General features: G+C 43.3%; 1 protein-coding gene across 2 annotated transcripts in view; it reads left to right on the top strand.

Annotated features, from left to right (window-relative positions):
* NUP210L (nucleoporin 210 like) overlaps nt 1-15,813 on the top strand; it is a 144,213-nt gene that overhangs the window by 54,542 nt on the left and 73,858 nt on the right. For both annotated transcript variants that reach the window (XM_053592512.1, XM_053592511.1), the window contains exons 16-17: nt 9,376-9,568; nt 15,344-15,432. In XM_053592512.1, coding sequence (XP_053448487.1) covers nt 9,376-9,568; nt 15,344-15,432 — 282 coding nt within the window. The remainder of the gene's footprint in view (nt 1-9,375; nt 9,569-15,343; nt 15,433-15,813) is intronic.

Here is a 15,813-nt window from a genome sequence, read left to right as displayed (position 1 = left end):
CTTGGCACTTTTGTCTTCTATGCTTTAGAGATAAAAAGTCTGAAATGTAGCTTTTTTTTTGTTGTGGAGGGTAGTTTTGAGACAGAGTCTCAAGCTGTCACCCTGGATAGAGTGCTGTGGCGTCATAGCTCACAGCAACCTCCAACTCTTGGGCTTAAGCAATTCTCTTGCATCAGCCTCCCAAGTAGCTGGGACTACACACACCCACTACAATGCCCAGCTAATTTGTTGTTGTTGTTGTTGTTGTCATTGTTGCAGTTGTCATTGTTGTTTTAGCTAGCCCAGGCTAGAACCTGCCAGCCTCCGTGTATGTGGGCGGTTCCCTACCCACTGAGCTACAGGTGCCACCAATAGCTTTTGTTTTATTAAAGTTAAGGGAGCTAGTTTATTTGTTATTCATTCTCTGATAGTGTCTAAGAAGAAGTAATTAAACTAGAATAGAATTGGCTAAAAAAAAAAAAAAGAATAGAATTGGCTACACCGAGTAACGTGACTTTGTTTACTATACTCAGGTACATGGCCTATGATTATGAATAGATAATTGAAATCTCTCTACATAACTTCCAAATGGTTTTCCTAAAATCCTTCCTGACCAAAACTTTTATTAGCATTGCCAATAAGTAATAAAATCTACCTCTTCTCCAGACCTACCATGATGAATAATATAAAGTAACATACCGACTAAGTAGATAACAGGGAGTGAGGAATTAATGAGTTATCTAACCTAGGAACCAGAACATCAGACTACATGATAAATGCAGTTGACTATGATTTCAAGCATGGGAGAATAGAATTCTGTCATTACTTAGCCTGTGCAGAAAAAAAAATTAATTGTTCCCATTTTACACATGAGAACATTGAGGCTCCAGGAGTTGAGTAAATTTTCCATAATTTAGAGTTGAGTCATAAAGCTAGAAAAAATAGCACATTCTGTCTGACTCCGAAATATGTATTATTAATTTTATGCCATACTACCTTATAAAGGAACAGCAGAATGAGATGTTACAGGTTGGGAACTCATGTTTCTCAGAATCAAACTTCATATTAAATTTTTTTTTGAGGGGCAGCACCTGTGGCTCAAAGGGGTTGGGCGCCAGCCCCATATTCCGGAGGTGGGGGTTCAAACTCAGCCCCGGCCAAAAAAAAATTTTTTTGGCAGCACCTGTGGCTCAGTGAGTAGGGCGCCACATATACCAAGGGTGGTGGGTTCAAACCCAGCCCTGGTCAAATTACAACAAAAAATGGCTAGGCATTGTGGTGGGCACCTGTAGTCCCAGCTACTCGGGAGGCTGAGGCAAAAGAATCACCTAAGCCCAAGAGCTGGAGGTTGCTGTGAGCTGTGACGCCACGGTACTCTACTGAAGGCAACAAAGTGAGACTGTCTCTAAAAAAAAATTTTTTTTTTTGGCTTAGCACCCATAGCTCAGTGGTTATTTCTTCACATACTCAACCTGAGACAGTTTATTACTGATTTCATGGGCTGGTCCTCACCCCACCCATGGCCTCAGCATCCCTGTGTGGGTGTCAAGATTAGGGCACCTTCTCATCATTTTTTTTTTTTTTTGAGACAGAGTCTCACTATATTACCCCAGGTAGAGTGCTGTGGCGTTACAGCTCACAGCAACCTCAAACTCTTGGGCTTAAACGATTCTCTTGCCTCAGCTTCCCAAGTAGCTGGGACTACAGGCGCCCGCCACAACGCCCAGCTATTTTTTTGTTGCAGTTGTCACTGTTGTTTAGCTAGCATGGGCCCAGCTAAAATCCACCAGCCTTGGTGCATGTGGCCGGAATCATAACCACTGTGCTATGGGCACTGAGCCTATAAGAGTTTTTCTTTTTTTTTTGTAGAGACACTTTACACTTTAAAGCTCACTTTATCACTCTCGGTAGAGTGTGGTGGTGTCACAGCTCACAGTAACCTCCAACTCCTGGGCTTAGGCAATTCTCTTGCCTCAGCCTCCTGAGTAGCTGGGACTACAGGTGCTCGGCTATTTTTTTGTTACAGTTTGGCAGGGGCTGAATTTAAAGCCACCACCCTTGGTATATGGGGCCGGTGCCCTACCCACCAAGCCACAGGCACCACCTTATAAGAGTTTTTTATTTCATATATTTTAGATACAAGTCTCTTTTCAGATACATGATTTGCAAAAATATTCTCTTATGAGTTGTCTTTCACTTTCTTTTCTTTCTTTTTTTTTTTTGTAGAGACAGAGTCTTACTTTATCGCCCTTGGTAGAGTGCTGTGGCATCACACAGCTTGCAGCAAGCTCCAACTCCTGGACTTAGGCAACTCTTTTGCCTCAGCCTCCCGAGTAGCTGGGACTACAGGTCCCTGCCACAACGCCCAGGTCTGAACCTGCCACCCTCAGTATATGGGGCCAGCACCCTACCCACTGAGCCACAGGTGCCGCCCATCTTTCACTTTCTTGATGACATATTTTAAAGCACGAAAGTTCTTAATTTTAATGAGGTGCAATTTATCAATTTTGTTATTGTTGCTTTTACTTTTGGTATGCTAGCCAAGAAACTGTTGCTTGTATTAACAAGGGCTTGTATTAACAAGGGCCTTTGATTTTTTCTTAGAATTTTATAATTTTTGCTCCTATATTTAGCCCCCTGATCCATTATGAGTCCATATTTGTTTATGGTCTGAGGTAGGGGGTCCAGGTTAATTCTTCTGTATATGGATATCCAATTGACCCAGCACCATTTGTTAAAAAGATTATTTTTACTCCTTTGAGTTGTCTTGATACTCTTTGACATCTATCAACTATAAACATGAGAATTTATTTCTGGACTCTGAAATCTATTCCATTAATCTATATGTCTGTCTTTATTGTAGTTACTGGTAAGATTTGAGTTATGTTGCCATTGTGCTGTTTGTCTTATATCTATCATATGCCTTTCTTTTTTCTATTCCTGCATTTCTTCCTTCTATTGTGTTAGATATTTCCTAGTATACTGTTTTAATCCTCTTGTTCTTCATTTTACTATATTATTCTCGTGTATATAAGAGATATTTATTTAGTCATTTCTTTTTTTTTTTTTTTTTTTTTGTAGAGACAGAGTCTCACTGTACCGCCCTCGGGTAGAGTGCCGTGGCGTCACACAGCTCACAGCAACCTCTAACTCTTGGGCTTACGTGATTCTCTTGCCTCAGCCTCCCGAGCAGCTGGGACTACAGGCGCGCGCCACAACGCCCAGCTATTTTTCTGTTGCATTTTGGCCGGGGCTGGGTTTGAACCCGCCACCCTCAGCATATGGGGCCGGCGCCCTACTCACTGAGCCACAGGCCCCGCCCTATTTAGTCATTTCTGTTTACCACTGAAACTTCGGGAATTCAAAATTGTAATAACATCTTGGGTCAGACTCAATGGCTCATATCTATAATCCCAACACTTTAGAAGGCCAAGCAGGTGGATCATTTAAGCCAACAGTTCAAGACCAGCATGGGCAACATAGCAAGAACCCATCTGTATGTTTAGTGCTAAGGAAATTGAATTACAAGTAACTGAAATAGAGAGGGAAAAGGAAGACACAGAGAAGAAAAAATCAAAGAAGACTGTAGTTCTTAGGATGACCGTGGGAGCTTTTAATGTTTTGTTGTACTGCTTGGAATTGTTCAGTAAAGTTTTAGGGAAAATAAAAAAAAAAAAGAACCCATCTGTACAAAAAGTAGAAAAATTAGCTGAGTATTGGGGGCATGTGCCTGTAGTCAGCTACTTAGGAGCTTGAGCCAGGAGGATCACTGGAGCCTGGGAGTCAGAGAATGCAGTGAGCTGTGATTGCACTACTGCACTTCATTCTGGAGAACAGAGCAAGACCCTGCCTTTATTTTTTATTTATATATATATATAGAGAGAGAGAGAGAGGCAGATTCTCACTATGTCACCCTTGGTAGAGTGCTGTGGCATCATAGCTCACAGCAACCTCAAATTCTTGGGCTTAAGGGATTCTCTTGCCTCAGCCTCGCAAGTAGCTGGGACTACAGGCGCCCTCCACAGCGCCTGGCTATTTTTTTGTTTCAGTTGTTTAGTTGAGCCAGGCCGGTTAGAACCCATCACCTTTGGTGTATGTGGCTGGCGCTGTTGGCACTGTAACCACTATGCTTCGGGTGCCAAGCCAAGACCCCTTCTTTAAAAAAAAGAGGCAGGGTACAGTGGCTCATTCCTGTAATCCCAGCACTCTGAAAGGCCAAGGTGGTTGGATCCCTTGAACTCAAGAGTTTGCAACCAGCCTGAGTAAGAAGGAGACCCCATCTCTACTAAAAGTAGAAAAAACTAAAAGTTCAGCTACTCAGGAGGCTGAGGCAAAAGAATCACTTGAGCCCAATATTTTGAGGTTGCTGTGAGCTATGATGCCATAGCACTCTAGGGCACAGAATGAGACTCTGTCTCAAAAACAAAAAAAAAAGAATGCTCAGTGCCCAATAGCACTGTGGTTACGGGGCCGGCCACATACACCAAAGTTGGCAGGTTCAAACCTGGCCCAGGCCAGCTAAACAATAATGATGACAACCTCAACAAAAAATAGCTGAGCATTGGGGCAGCACCTGTGACTCAATGAGTAAGGCGCTAGCCCCATATACCAAGGGTGGCGGGTTCGAACCCAGCCCCAGCCAAATTGCAACAAAAAAATAGCCAGGCATTGTGGCAGGCATCTATAGTCCCAGCTACTCAGGAGGCTGAAGCAAAAGAATCACCTAAGCCCAAGAGCTGGAGGTGACTGTGAGCTGTGATGCCATAGCACTCTACCCAGGGCAACAATGTGAGACTCTGTCTCTAAAAAAAAAAAAAACAAAATAGCCGGGCATTGTGGTGGGCATCTGTAGTCCCAGCTACTCAGGAGGCTGAGGCAAGAGAATCGCCTAAGACCAAGAGCTGGAGGTTGCTGTGAGCTGTGACACCAAGGTACTCTACTGAGGGCAACAAAGTGAGACTCTAAAAAAAAAAAAAAATTGCCGGGCGTTGTGGCAGGCACCTGTAGTCCCAGCTACATGGGAGGATGAGGCAAGAGAATCACTTAAGCCCAAGGGTTTGAGGTTGCTGTGAGCTGTGATGCCAACAGCACTATTCCGAAAGCAACATAGTGGGACTGTGTCTCAAAAAAAAAAACCCAGCAACAAACAAATTAATATCCTTGTCTATGAGCTTCTTGTAAACACCTTTGGTCCACATTGTTCTGCTGTGCTTTTTCTGGATGGACCTTAGTGAGCCAGCTGCCATTCAGTCTCACTCAGGTTTTGCTGCTGCTCACAATTTCACTTGGGAAGACCAAGTTCTCAAATATCTCATCATGCATAAGTATCAGAATGTGGCTCCTAGGATGTTTTTGCTTATTTTTTACATAGATTTTTTTTAGTTAGCAGGGGATTATGCTTCTCTCATAAATAAAGACAGTATGCTTTCCACTGAAGGTTTTTCCAATTCATGTACTGCCTATACTTAGATTTTCTGGTAAGATTTCAGTTGAGGAACAGAAACAAAGATTATGAAAGCTTTCTAACCACCATGAAGTTCAATTTCCTTGGCTGCTCTTATATCCCTTAGCTGAGAGTTTATTTCCAGTTTAAAGAAGAACCTGAGAAGCCAGGTACAATGGTGCATATCTGTAGTCCCAGCTACTTGGGAGGCTGAGGTGGGAAACCCAGTGTTTAAGTCCAGCTTGGGAAATATAGGAAGACTATTGTCTGTAAAAATATTTTAAATGTGGCTCGGCGCCTGTGGCTCAAGCAACTAAGACGCCAGCCATGTACACCTGACCTGGAGGGTTTGAATCCAGCCCCGGGCACGCCAAACAACAATGATGGCTGCAACCAAAAAATAGCCAGGCTTTGTAGGCGGGCACCTGTAGTCCCAGCTACTTGGGAGGCAGAGGCAGGAGAATCGCTTGAGCCCAGGAGTTGGAGGTTGCTGTGAGCTGTGATGCCACAACACTCTACCCAGGATGACAGCTTGAGGCTCTGTCTCAAAAAAAAAAAAAAAAAAAAATTCTTTTTTAAATGTGAATTTAAAAAAAAAGGAAGGAAAGGAAGTATTCCAAAATCCTTTTCTTATAAAAAAAAAAAAAATGCATGAGGGATGCAAGATTCAAACTTGTCCATCTTCTCACCATTGAGCTTTACAGCTTTCCTATTCAAACTGTACCTGGCCTTTTTCTTGAGTGCTGGCTTAGAAAGCTGTATTAGTTTGTTAGTTGTGGGCCCCAGGGAGTATAATTAACTTCTTTTTTTTTTTTAGAGACAGAGTCTCACTTAGTCACCCGCCCTTGGTAGAGCTGTTGCATCACAGCTCACAGCAAACTCCAGCTGTTGGGCTTAGGTGATTCTCTTGCCTCAGCCTCCTGAGTAGCTGGGACTACAGGTGCCCGCCACAATGCCTGGCTATTTTTTTGTTGCAGTTTGGCCGGGACCGGGTTCAAACCCGCCACCCTTGGTACATGGGGCTGGCACCCTACCCACTGAGCCACAGGAACCACTGACAATTAACTTCTTAATCTTTAACAATGTACTTTAGAAAAATACCATCTAATTTCAGTAATGTACAAAACCTTTGCTCCTATATAGCTCCATTTCCTTTCTATTCATTTGTGCTATATATTATGTCCATCAAATAATTCTATAATTATTATTTCATTATTTATTGTTAAATCAGATAGCAAAAAAATTACAAACAAAAATACATTTATACTGTTTTTTATGTATTTACCTATGTGATTATCATTCCCAGGCTCTTCATTTTTTTCATGAGAATTCAAGTTATTGTCTAATGATCTTTCATTCCAGACTGAAGGACTCCCTTTAGCCTTTCTTCTAGGACAGGTCTGATAGCAACAAATTCTCTTTCTTTTTGTTGAGTCTTACAATGCCTTCATTTCTCCATTTTTGAATGATTGTTCTGCTCACTGTAGAAATTTTGTTAGCAGTCTTTTTATTTCATCACTTTGAATATGTCATCCCACTGCCTTATGGCCTTTGTGGTTTCTGATGAGAGATCAACTGTTAATCCCATGGAGGATCCTTTATAGGGATTAATCCCTTATTTCCATTTTTATGATTTTTTGTCCTTAACTTTTTTTGTTTTTTTTGAGACAGTCTCACTTTGTTGCCTTTAGAGTACTGTAGCGTCATAGCTCACAGCATTCTCTGGCCTGAAGTGATCCTCTGGCCTCAGCCTCTCCAGTACCTGGGACTACCAGTGCCTGTCATGAGGCCTGCCTAGTTTTCCTATTTTTTAGTAGAGACGGGGTCTCACTCTTGCTCAGGCTGGTCTGGAACTCCTCAGCTCAAGCGATCCACCCACCTCAGCCTCCCAGAGTGCTGGTATTACAGGCATGAGACACCATGCCCGGACTTGTCTTTGACTTTAAATGGATGGATTATGATATGTCTAGTTGTAGCTCTTGTTGAATTTATCTTGCCTAGGGTTCTTTGAGCTTCTTAAATGTTTAATGTTTTTATCAGTTTGGCAAATTGTTGGCCATTATTTCTTCAATTATCCTCTGTTCCTTTTTTCTCTGTCTCCTCTCCTACCACTTCTATTTTCTGTCCCACAGGGCTCTGATGCTTGTTCTTTTTTTTTTTGAGACAGAGTTTCACTTTGTCACCCCAAGTAGAGTATGTGGTATCATAGCTCACAGCAACCTCAAACTCTTGGGCTCCAGCTCAGCGTCTCAAGTAGCTAGGACTACAGGCACCCACCACAACACCCACCTAATTTTTAGAGATGGGTTCTCACTCTGGCTCATGTTGGACTTGAACTCCTGAACTCAGGCCATCTACTCACCTCAGCCTTGTAAAGTGTTGCTCATTTTTCTTTATTCTTTTTTCCTTCTGTTCATCAGACTGCATAATCTCAGTTGATTTGTCTTCAAGTTCTCTGATTCTTTCTTCTACCTGGTCAAATCTGTTATTGAGTTCCTCTAGTTATTTTTTTATTTCATTTGTTGTGCTTTTCAACTTCAGAATTTCATTTTGGTTATTTTTTATTATTCTCTTTATTCATATTAGCTACATGATAGGACATTATGCTCATATTATCCTTTAGTTATTTAAACATAGATCCCTTTAGTTCTTCGTACAAAATAGTTAATTACAAGTCTTTTTTTTTTTTTTTGTAGAGACAGAGTCTCACTGTACCGCCCTCAGATAGAGTGCCGTGGCGTCACACGGCTCACAGCAACCTCTAACTCTTGGGCTTACGCGATTCTCTTGCCTCAGCCTCCTGAGCAGCTGGGACTACAGGTGCCTGCCACAACACCTGGCTATTTTTCTGTTGCAGTTTTGGCCCAGGCTGGGTCCGAACCCGCCACCCTTGGCATATGGGGCCGGCGCCCTACTCACTGAGCCACAGGCGCCGCCCTAATTACAAGTCTTTATCTCCTGGCTTAGCACCTGTAGCGGACTGGTTAGCAAGCCAGCCACATGCACCAAGGCTGGCGGTTTGGAACCCAGCCTGGATTCCAACTGCAACAAAATAACAATAACAACTGCAACAAAAAAATAGGCAGTTGTGGCCAGCACTTGTAGTCTCAGCTACTTGGGAGGCTGAGGCAAGAGAATTGTTTAAGCTCAGGTGTTTGAGGTTGCTGTGAGCTATGATGCCATTGCACTCAACCAAGGGTGACAAAGGGAGACTCTGTCTCAAAAAATAAAATAAAATAAAATAAAATAAATGGGCGGCACCTGTGGCTCAAAGGAGTAGGGTGCTGGCCCCATATGCCAGAGGTGGCGGGTTCAAACCCAGTCCTGGCCAAAAAGTGTAAAATAGCAGCAACCTGTAACAAATTTCACCTTTGGGCGGTGCCTGTGGTTCAGTGGGTAGGGCAACGGCCCCATATACTGAGGGTGATGGGTTCAAACCTGGACCCAGCCAGCTAAAACAGCACTGGCAACTGCAACAAAAAATAGCCGGGCGTTGTGGCGGGTGCCTATAGTCCCAGGTACTCGGGAGACTGAGGCAAGAGAATCACCCTAGGCCAAGAGCTGAAGGTTGCTGTGAGCTGTGATGCCACCGCACTCTACTGAAGATGACAAAAAAATAAATAGAAAATAAATAAATAAATAAATGAATAAAATAGGCGGTGCCCGTAGCTCAGTGGATAGGGCGCCAGCCACATACACTGAGGCTGGAGGGTTCAAACCCAGCCTGGAGCCAGCTAAAACAACAACAACAAAAATAGCCAGTCGTTTTGGTGGGCACCTGTAGTCCCAGCTACTTGGGAGGCTGAGGCAAAAGAATCACTTGAGCCCAGGAGTTGGAGGTTGCTGTGAGCTGTGAAGCCACAGCACTTTACTCAAGGCAACAGCTTGAAAGTCTGTCTCAAATAATAATAATTTAATTAAATTTTATTTCAGTATTTTTTATTTTAATGCAGATTCCTATATCAAGCCTGAGGGACACAGTACTGGAACTGGCAGTGTTTGATCAACACAGAAGAAAGTTTGATAATTTCAGTTCACTAATGCTAGAATGGAAATCCTCTAATGAAACACTAGCCCATTTTGAAGATTATAAGACAGCAGAGATGGTAGCAAAAGATGATGGCAATGGACAAACTCGGTTACATGGTAATGTGAAAATTTATGAGTTCTTTTCCATAACTGCCTTCTTGTTACACACTACATATTTTCTTACAGGTGAGGGTTTTACTTTGGATTTTATCATATGTCACTTTTCATCTTTTTTTTTGATTCAGAATCTCACTCTGTTCCCCCAGACCAGAGTGTTATGGCATCCACCTAATTCACAGCTCCAGCCATCCTCCTGCCTCAGCCTCCTGAGTAGCTGGGACAACAGGCACCTGCCCAACATCTGGCTATTTTTTCTGTTTCTAGTAGAGGGTCTTATGCTTGTTCAGAGGATCTTTTTTTTTTTTTTTTTGTAGAGACAGAGTCTCACTTTATAGCCCTCGGTAGAGTGCCGTGGTATCACACAGCTCACAGCAACTTGCAGCTCCTGGGCTTAAGCGATTCTCTTGCCTCAGCCTCCCGAGTAGCTGGGACTACAGGCGCCCGCCACAGCACCCGGCTATTTTTGTTGTTGTTGTTGCAGTTTGGCCGGGGCTGGGTTTGAACCCGCCACCCTCGGCATATGGGGCCGGCGCCCTACTCACTGAGCCACAGGCGCCGCCCTGGTTCAGAGGATCTTATGCTTGTTCAGACTGGTCCAGAACTCCTGAGCTCAAGGGATCCTTCTGCCTTGGTCTCCCAGAGTGCTGGGATTATAGCCAGGAGCCACCACCCAGACTTTGTGTTGTTTTTTTTTTAAGACAGATTCTTGCTTTATCACCCCATATAGAATGCCAGGGTGTCATCATAGCTCACTGCAACCTCAAACTCCTAGTCTCACGTGATCCTCCTGCCCAGCTAATTGCCTAATATTATGGAAATATTATTCACTCATTAGCAAATATTTATTGAATGGCTACTAAATATAAGGCCCTCTGCAGGAGCTAGAGATATAATGGTGAATGCAATAGGTGTGGCTTCTGCTCTCATACACAACAGTCTGGTTGGAAAAGTGACCTTTTTTTTTGAGACATAGTCTCCTTCAGTCACCTGGGATTCAGTTTCATGGCATTATAGCTCACAGCAACTTTAAACTGTTGGGCTCAGGCAATCCTCCTGCATCAGCCTCCTGAGTAGCTAGGACTACAGATGCCCACCGAAACACCTGGCTAGTTTTTCTATTTTTAATAGAGACCAAGTTTCTCTTTGCTAAGGCTGGTCTTCAATTCCTTTTGTTGTTGTTGTGGTGGTTGTTGAGGCAGAGCCTCAAGCTGTCCCCCTCGGTAGAGTACTGTGGCATCACAGTTCACAGCAACCTCCAACTCCTGGACTCAAGCGATTCTTTCGCCTCAGCCTCCCAAGTAGCTGAGACTACAGGCACAACGCCCAGCTATTTTTTGTTGTTGTTGTTGTCATTGTTGTTTGGCAGGCCTGCTTGAGCTACAGGAGCCACCCTTTTTTTTTTTTTTTTTTGAGACAAAGTCTCTCTCTGTTACTCTGGGTGGAGTGATGAGGTGTCACAGCTCACAGCAACCTCAAACTTCTGAGCTCAAGCCCTTAGCCTCAGCCTCCCGAATAGCTGGGCCTACAAGTACCACCCAGAAAAACACCTGACTAGTTTTTCTATTTTTTTTTTTTTTTGTAGAGACAGAGTCTCACTGTACCGCCCTCGGGTAGAGTGCCGTGGCGTCACACGGCTCACAGCAACCTCCAACTCTTGGGCTTACGTGATTCTCTTGCCTCAGCCTCCCGAGCAGCTGGGACGACAGGCGCCCGCCACAACGCCTGGCTATTTTTTTGTTGCAGTTTGGCCGGGGCTGGGTTTGAACCCGCCACCCTCGGCATATGGGGCCGGCGCCCTACTCACTGAGCCACAGGCGCCGCCCCACACCCTTTTTTTTTTTAGTCCTTTAGTAAGATAGGACTTTTATTAAAAGTCAGAAAGGAATACAGAAGAAGTAAAAAGCACCAGAGCTTCTGGAAGGGGAAAAGAACTAAAGAACTCTCTCGGGAGTCTCCACATGGGCTCTTTTATCTAGGGGTCCTAAGTCTAGAGGATTACACTTTTTTTTTAAGACAGAGTATCACAATGTGGCCCTCAGTAGAGTGCTGTGGCGTCACAGTTGACAGCAACCCCAATTCCTCCCGAGTAGCTGGTACTACAGGTGCCCACCACAACGCCTGGCTATTTTTTGTTGCAGTTTGGCTGGGGCCAGTTTCGAACCCGCCACCCTAAGTATGTGGGGTCAGCGCCCTACCCCCTGAGCCACAGGCACCACCCCTAACATTTCTTTTTTTTACAAGTGAGCAAAAGGTCAAAGTTTATTAAAGCACAGTACACTCCAGACAAGGAAGACATCTACCTTATCAAGTGGAGAACACTCTGGGTTAGTGTGATTTCTCCCCTTCATGATAATTTTCCAAATCTATGTTAAGTGGTGGTGGGGGTAATATATTTACTATATTTACTGGAAACGGGGGAAAATTCCCAAATGGAGAGTCTTCCCATTTTTACCCCTGTAAAGCAATTTCTATTTGTAAACTGTGATAAAAGTGAAAATTTTACTGTGTTTATGAAAATGGGTCCCTTGAGGCTACTGTCATCTTACTTGTTTGCATACTGCAAAGACCCACTTTTGTGGCCTTGGTCATATCTCCACACTGGGGCCTCTCTACCTCTGAGAGTCATTTTTGTAGAGCAAACATCAGTTCAGTTTTTGAACGCCTTCCTGAAATACTTTTCTTTCTTGACAGCCTACTCTGGTAACTTTGTTCCTTCTTATTATGGACAAGGGATGCCCTAGAATCATCTGCCCCTGTCTCTCTCTAGCCCTACCAAACAGGATAAACACAACTTTAAGACATCATTGACATTTGTAGAGAATTTCTTCCATATGAATTACGATTACAAAAGTATGAGAAATATTTAAAGACATTGTCATATTCTTCGCAATTGTAGAATATCTCTATGAATTCTGTTCTGTACTGGAATGTGTGAATCCTGGTTAGAGGATTTAACACTGTCTTCACAGTTGTAGGGGTTTTCTCTGTCATAAATTTCATAGAGAAAGGTTTGAGCAGAAGTTAAACACTTGTCACCTTCTTCACATTTATACTCTTTCTGTTCAGCATGAATTCTACTGTGTACAGAAAACTGTGATTTCTGGCATAAAGCTTCCACACACCTTCATATTGTGATTTTTCTCTGACATAATTTCTCTTATGTTTACTAAGGGCCAAGAATCATTTAAAACGTTTGTCATATCGGGTGGCGCCTGTGGCTCAGTCGGTAGGGTGCCGGCCCCATATACCAAGGATGGCGGGTTCAAACCCGGCCCCGGCCAAACTGCAACCAAAAAATAGCCGGGCGTTGTGGCGGGCGCCTGTAGTGCCAGCTACTCGGGAGGCTGAGGCAAGAGAATTGCTTAAGCCCAGAAGTTGGAGGTTGCTATGAGCTGTGTGAAGCCATGGCACTCTATTGAGGGCCATAAAGTGAGACTCTGTCTCTACAACAACAACAACAAAAAAAAAAAAAACAAATAATACGTTTGTCATATTATTCTCTCTCTTTTTTTTTTTTTTGTGGTTTTTGGCCGGGGCTGCGTTTGAACCCGCCACCTCCAGCATATGGGACCGGCACCCTACTCACTGAGCCGCTGGCGCCGCCCCTGTCATATTATTCTCATTTTAAGATTTCTCTCCAAGGGTGGCGCCTGTGGCTCAGTGAGTAGGGCGCCGGTCCCATATGCCGAAGGTGGCGGGTTCAAACCCAGCCTCGGCCAAAAAAAAAAGATTTCTCTCCAATATGAATTTTCTTATGTGTAGTAAATTTAAGCTCCGCTTAAGTGCATCACCACACCCCTCACAGTTGTAGGATTTCTCTCCAGTGTAAATTCCTATAAGCTTCGTAAGTTATGAATACCAATGCCCCTAACATTTCTTATATTTCTGCTACACTCTATCTTCTACACTGCTATAGTAATCTTACTAGAATTCAAATCTGATTATCTTTCTTAAAATCCATTTGCTGGTGGTATGATGGCTCATGCCTGTGATCCAACAATTTGAGAGGCTGAATAGGGAGGATCACTTGAGGCCAAGAGTTCATGACCAGCCTGAGCAACATAGCAAGATCCTGTCTCTACAAAAAATAACAAATATTAGCTGGACATGGTGCTGCTCGCCTGTAGTCTCAGCTGTTCAGGAGACTGAGGTGGCAGCATCACTTAAGCCCAGGAGTTCATGGCTGCAGTGAGCTGTGATTAAGTGCCACTGCACTCCATCCTAGGAGACAGAGTTAGATCCTGTCTCTAAAAAAAAAGAGGAGAGGAGAGAAGAAAAGGGGAAGAAGAATGGACAGAAAGAAAGACATATAACTAAAAGTAATATTAGATCATGGAAGAGTTCAAATGCTAGTTTAAGGAATTTGAATTGATCTAAGGAAGAAGAGTTCACCATGTAAATTTTTGAGCAAATGACTGATAGGACATTTATAAATACGGAACAGTTTATTTATTTATTTATTTATTTATTTATTTATTTATTTATTTTGAGACACACTCTCACTCTGTTGCTCTGGGTAGAGTGCTGTGGCATTATCATAGCTTACAGCAGCCTCAAACTTTTGAGCTCAGGCAATCCTCTTACCTCAGCCTCCTGAGTAGCTGGGACTACAGGCTGCCACAATGCCCAGCTATTTTAGTAGGAACAGGGTCTTAATCTTTCTCGAGCTAGTCTCAAACTCCTGAGCTCAAGCAATCCACCTGCCTCAACCTCCCTGAGTGCTAGGATTACAGAATAGTTTAGAAGAGTAAAAGGGCTCAAAGGATTATCCCTTTTATTTCTCATTTCCATTTGATGCTCTTCACCTTCTTTTTTGTTTTTGTTTTTTGGGTTTTTTTTTTTTTTTTTTTTTTTTTGAGACAGAGTCTCACTCTGTCGTCCTGGGTAGAGTGCTATGGCATCATAGCTCACAGCAACCTCCAATTCTTGGGCTCAAGCGATTCTCTTGCCTCAGTTTTTCTATTTTTAGTAGAGACAGGGAGGGTCTCACTTTTGCTTAGGCTAGTCTTGAACCTGTGAGCTCAGACAATCCACCTGCCTCAGCCTCCCAGAGTGCTAGGACTAGAGGTGTGAGCCGCTGCACCTGGCCCTCATTTCCATTTGAAAATCCAGGAAAAATTTCCCTGTATACTATTGTCAGGCTATTTTTGGACTCATAGACCTTCAAAGCTGAAAAGAATTTTAGATTTTTCCTGGCCTGATCTTTTATTTAAGGAAGGAACTGAGAGATAAAAGCAGTAGCTCAGAGTCATATAGGAATATCATGACAGGATCAGTATAAAAACTCAGTTTTCTATTTCTTGTGTACCTCCCCAGTTAGTGTTTTTTTTTTGTTGTTGTTGTTGTTTGTTTTTTTTTTTGCTTTTAATTTCAGCTTGCTTGTTCATTCTTCTTCGATTGAAGGGGTTTTTTTCTTTTCTTTTTTTTCTGTTCTTCCTTTGGCGATTCTCTTTCCCTTTGCCTCCCAAGTAGCTGGGATTACAGATGCCCGCCACAACACCCAGCTTTTTTTGGTCTTGCTAGAGACGGGGTTTCACTCTGGCTCACTCCTGCTTATACTGGTCTCGAACCTCCAAGCTCAGGCAATCCACCCGCCTCGGCCTCCCACAGTGCTGGGACTACAGGCATGAGCCACCACGCCCAGACAAGTGTTTTTCTTCTCTGTGATATAACACTGTTTGGAAAAATTGGGGCATAATTTGGCTTTCTCAAGACACTTTTATATACTACATGATATTGTTTCTCATAGAGTATTTTTCTGCATGTTTCCAGGTCATCAGGTCCTTAAAGTACATCAAATAAAAGGGACCGTACTAATTGGAGTCAATTTTGTGGGCTATTTAGAGAAGAAAAGCCCCAAGGTGAGTGGAAATTGTGATATAAGAAACAAATTAAATAATTAAGAATTTAAGGCAGCACCTATGGCTCAGTGAGTAGGGCACTGGCCCCATATGCCGAGGGTGGTGAGTTCAAACCCAGCCCTGGCCAAACTGCAACAACAAAAAAATAGCTGGGCGTTGTGGTGAGCACCTGTAGTCCCAGCTGCTCGGGAGGCTGAGGCAAGAGAATCACATAAGCCCAAGAGCTGGAGGTTGCTGTGAGCTGTGTGACGCCACAGCACTCTACCAAGGGCAGTAAAGTGAGACTCTGTCTCTACAAAAAAAAGAATTTAAGACTTCCTTTGAAAGTTATTTATAACTGGACCCAGTGCGGTGGCTCATGCCTATAATCCTAGCACTCTG

The sequence above is a fragment of the Nycticebus coucang genome, chromosome 5 (genome assembly GCF_027406575.1).
Source record: "Nycticebus coucang isolate mNycCou1 chromosome 5, mNycCou1.pri, whole genome shotgun sequence".
In the NCBI taxonomy this organism is placed as follows: Eukaryota; Metazoa; Chordata; class Mammalia; order Primates; family Lorisidae; genus Nycticebus; species Nycticebus coucang.
This window is presented reverse-complemented; position numbering and strand designations above follow the sequence as displayed.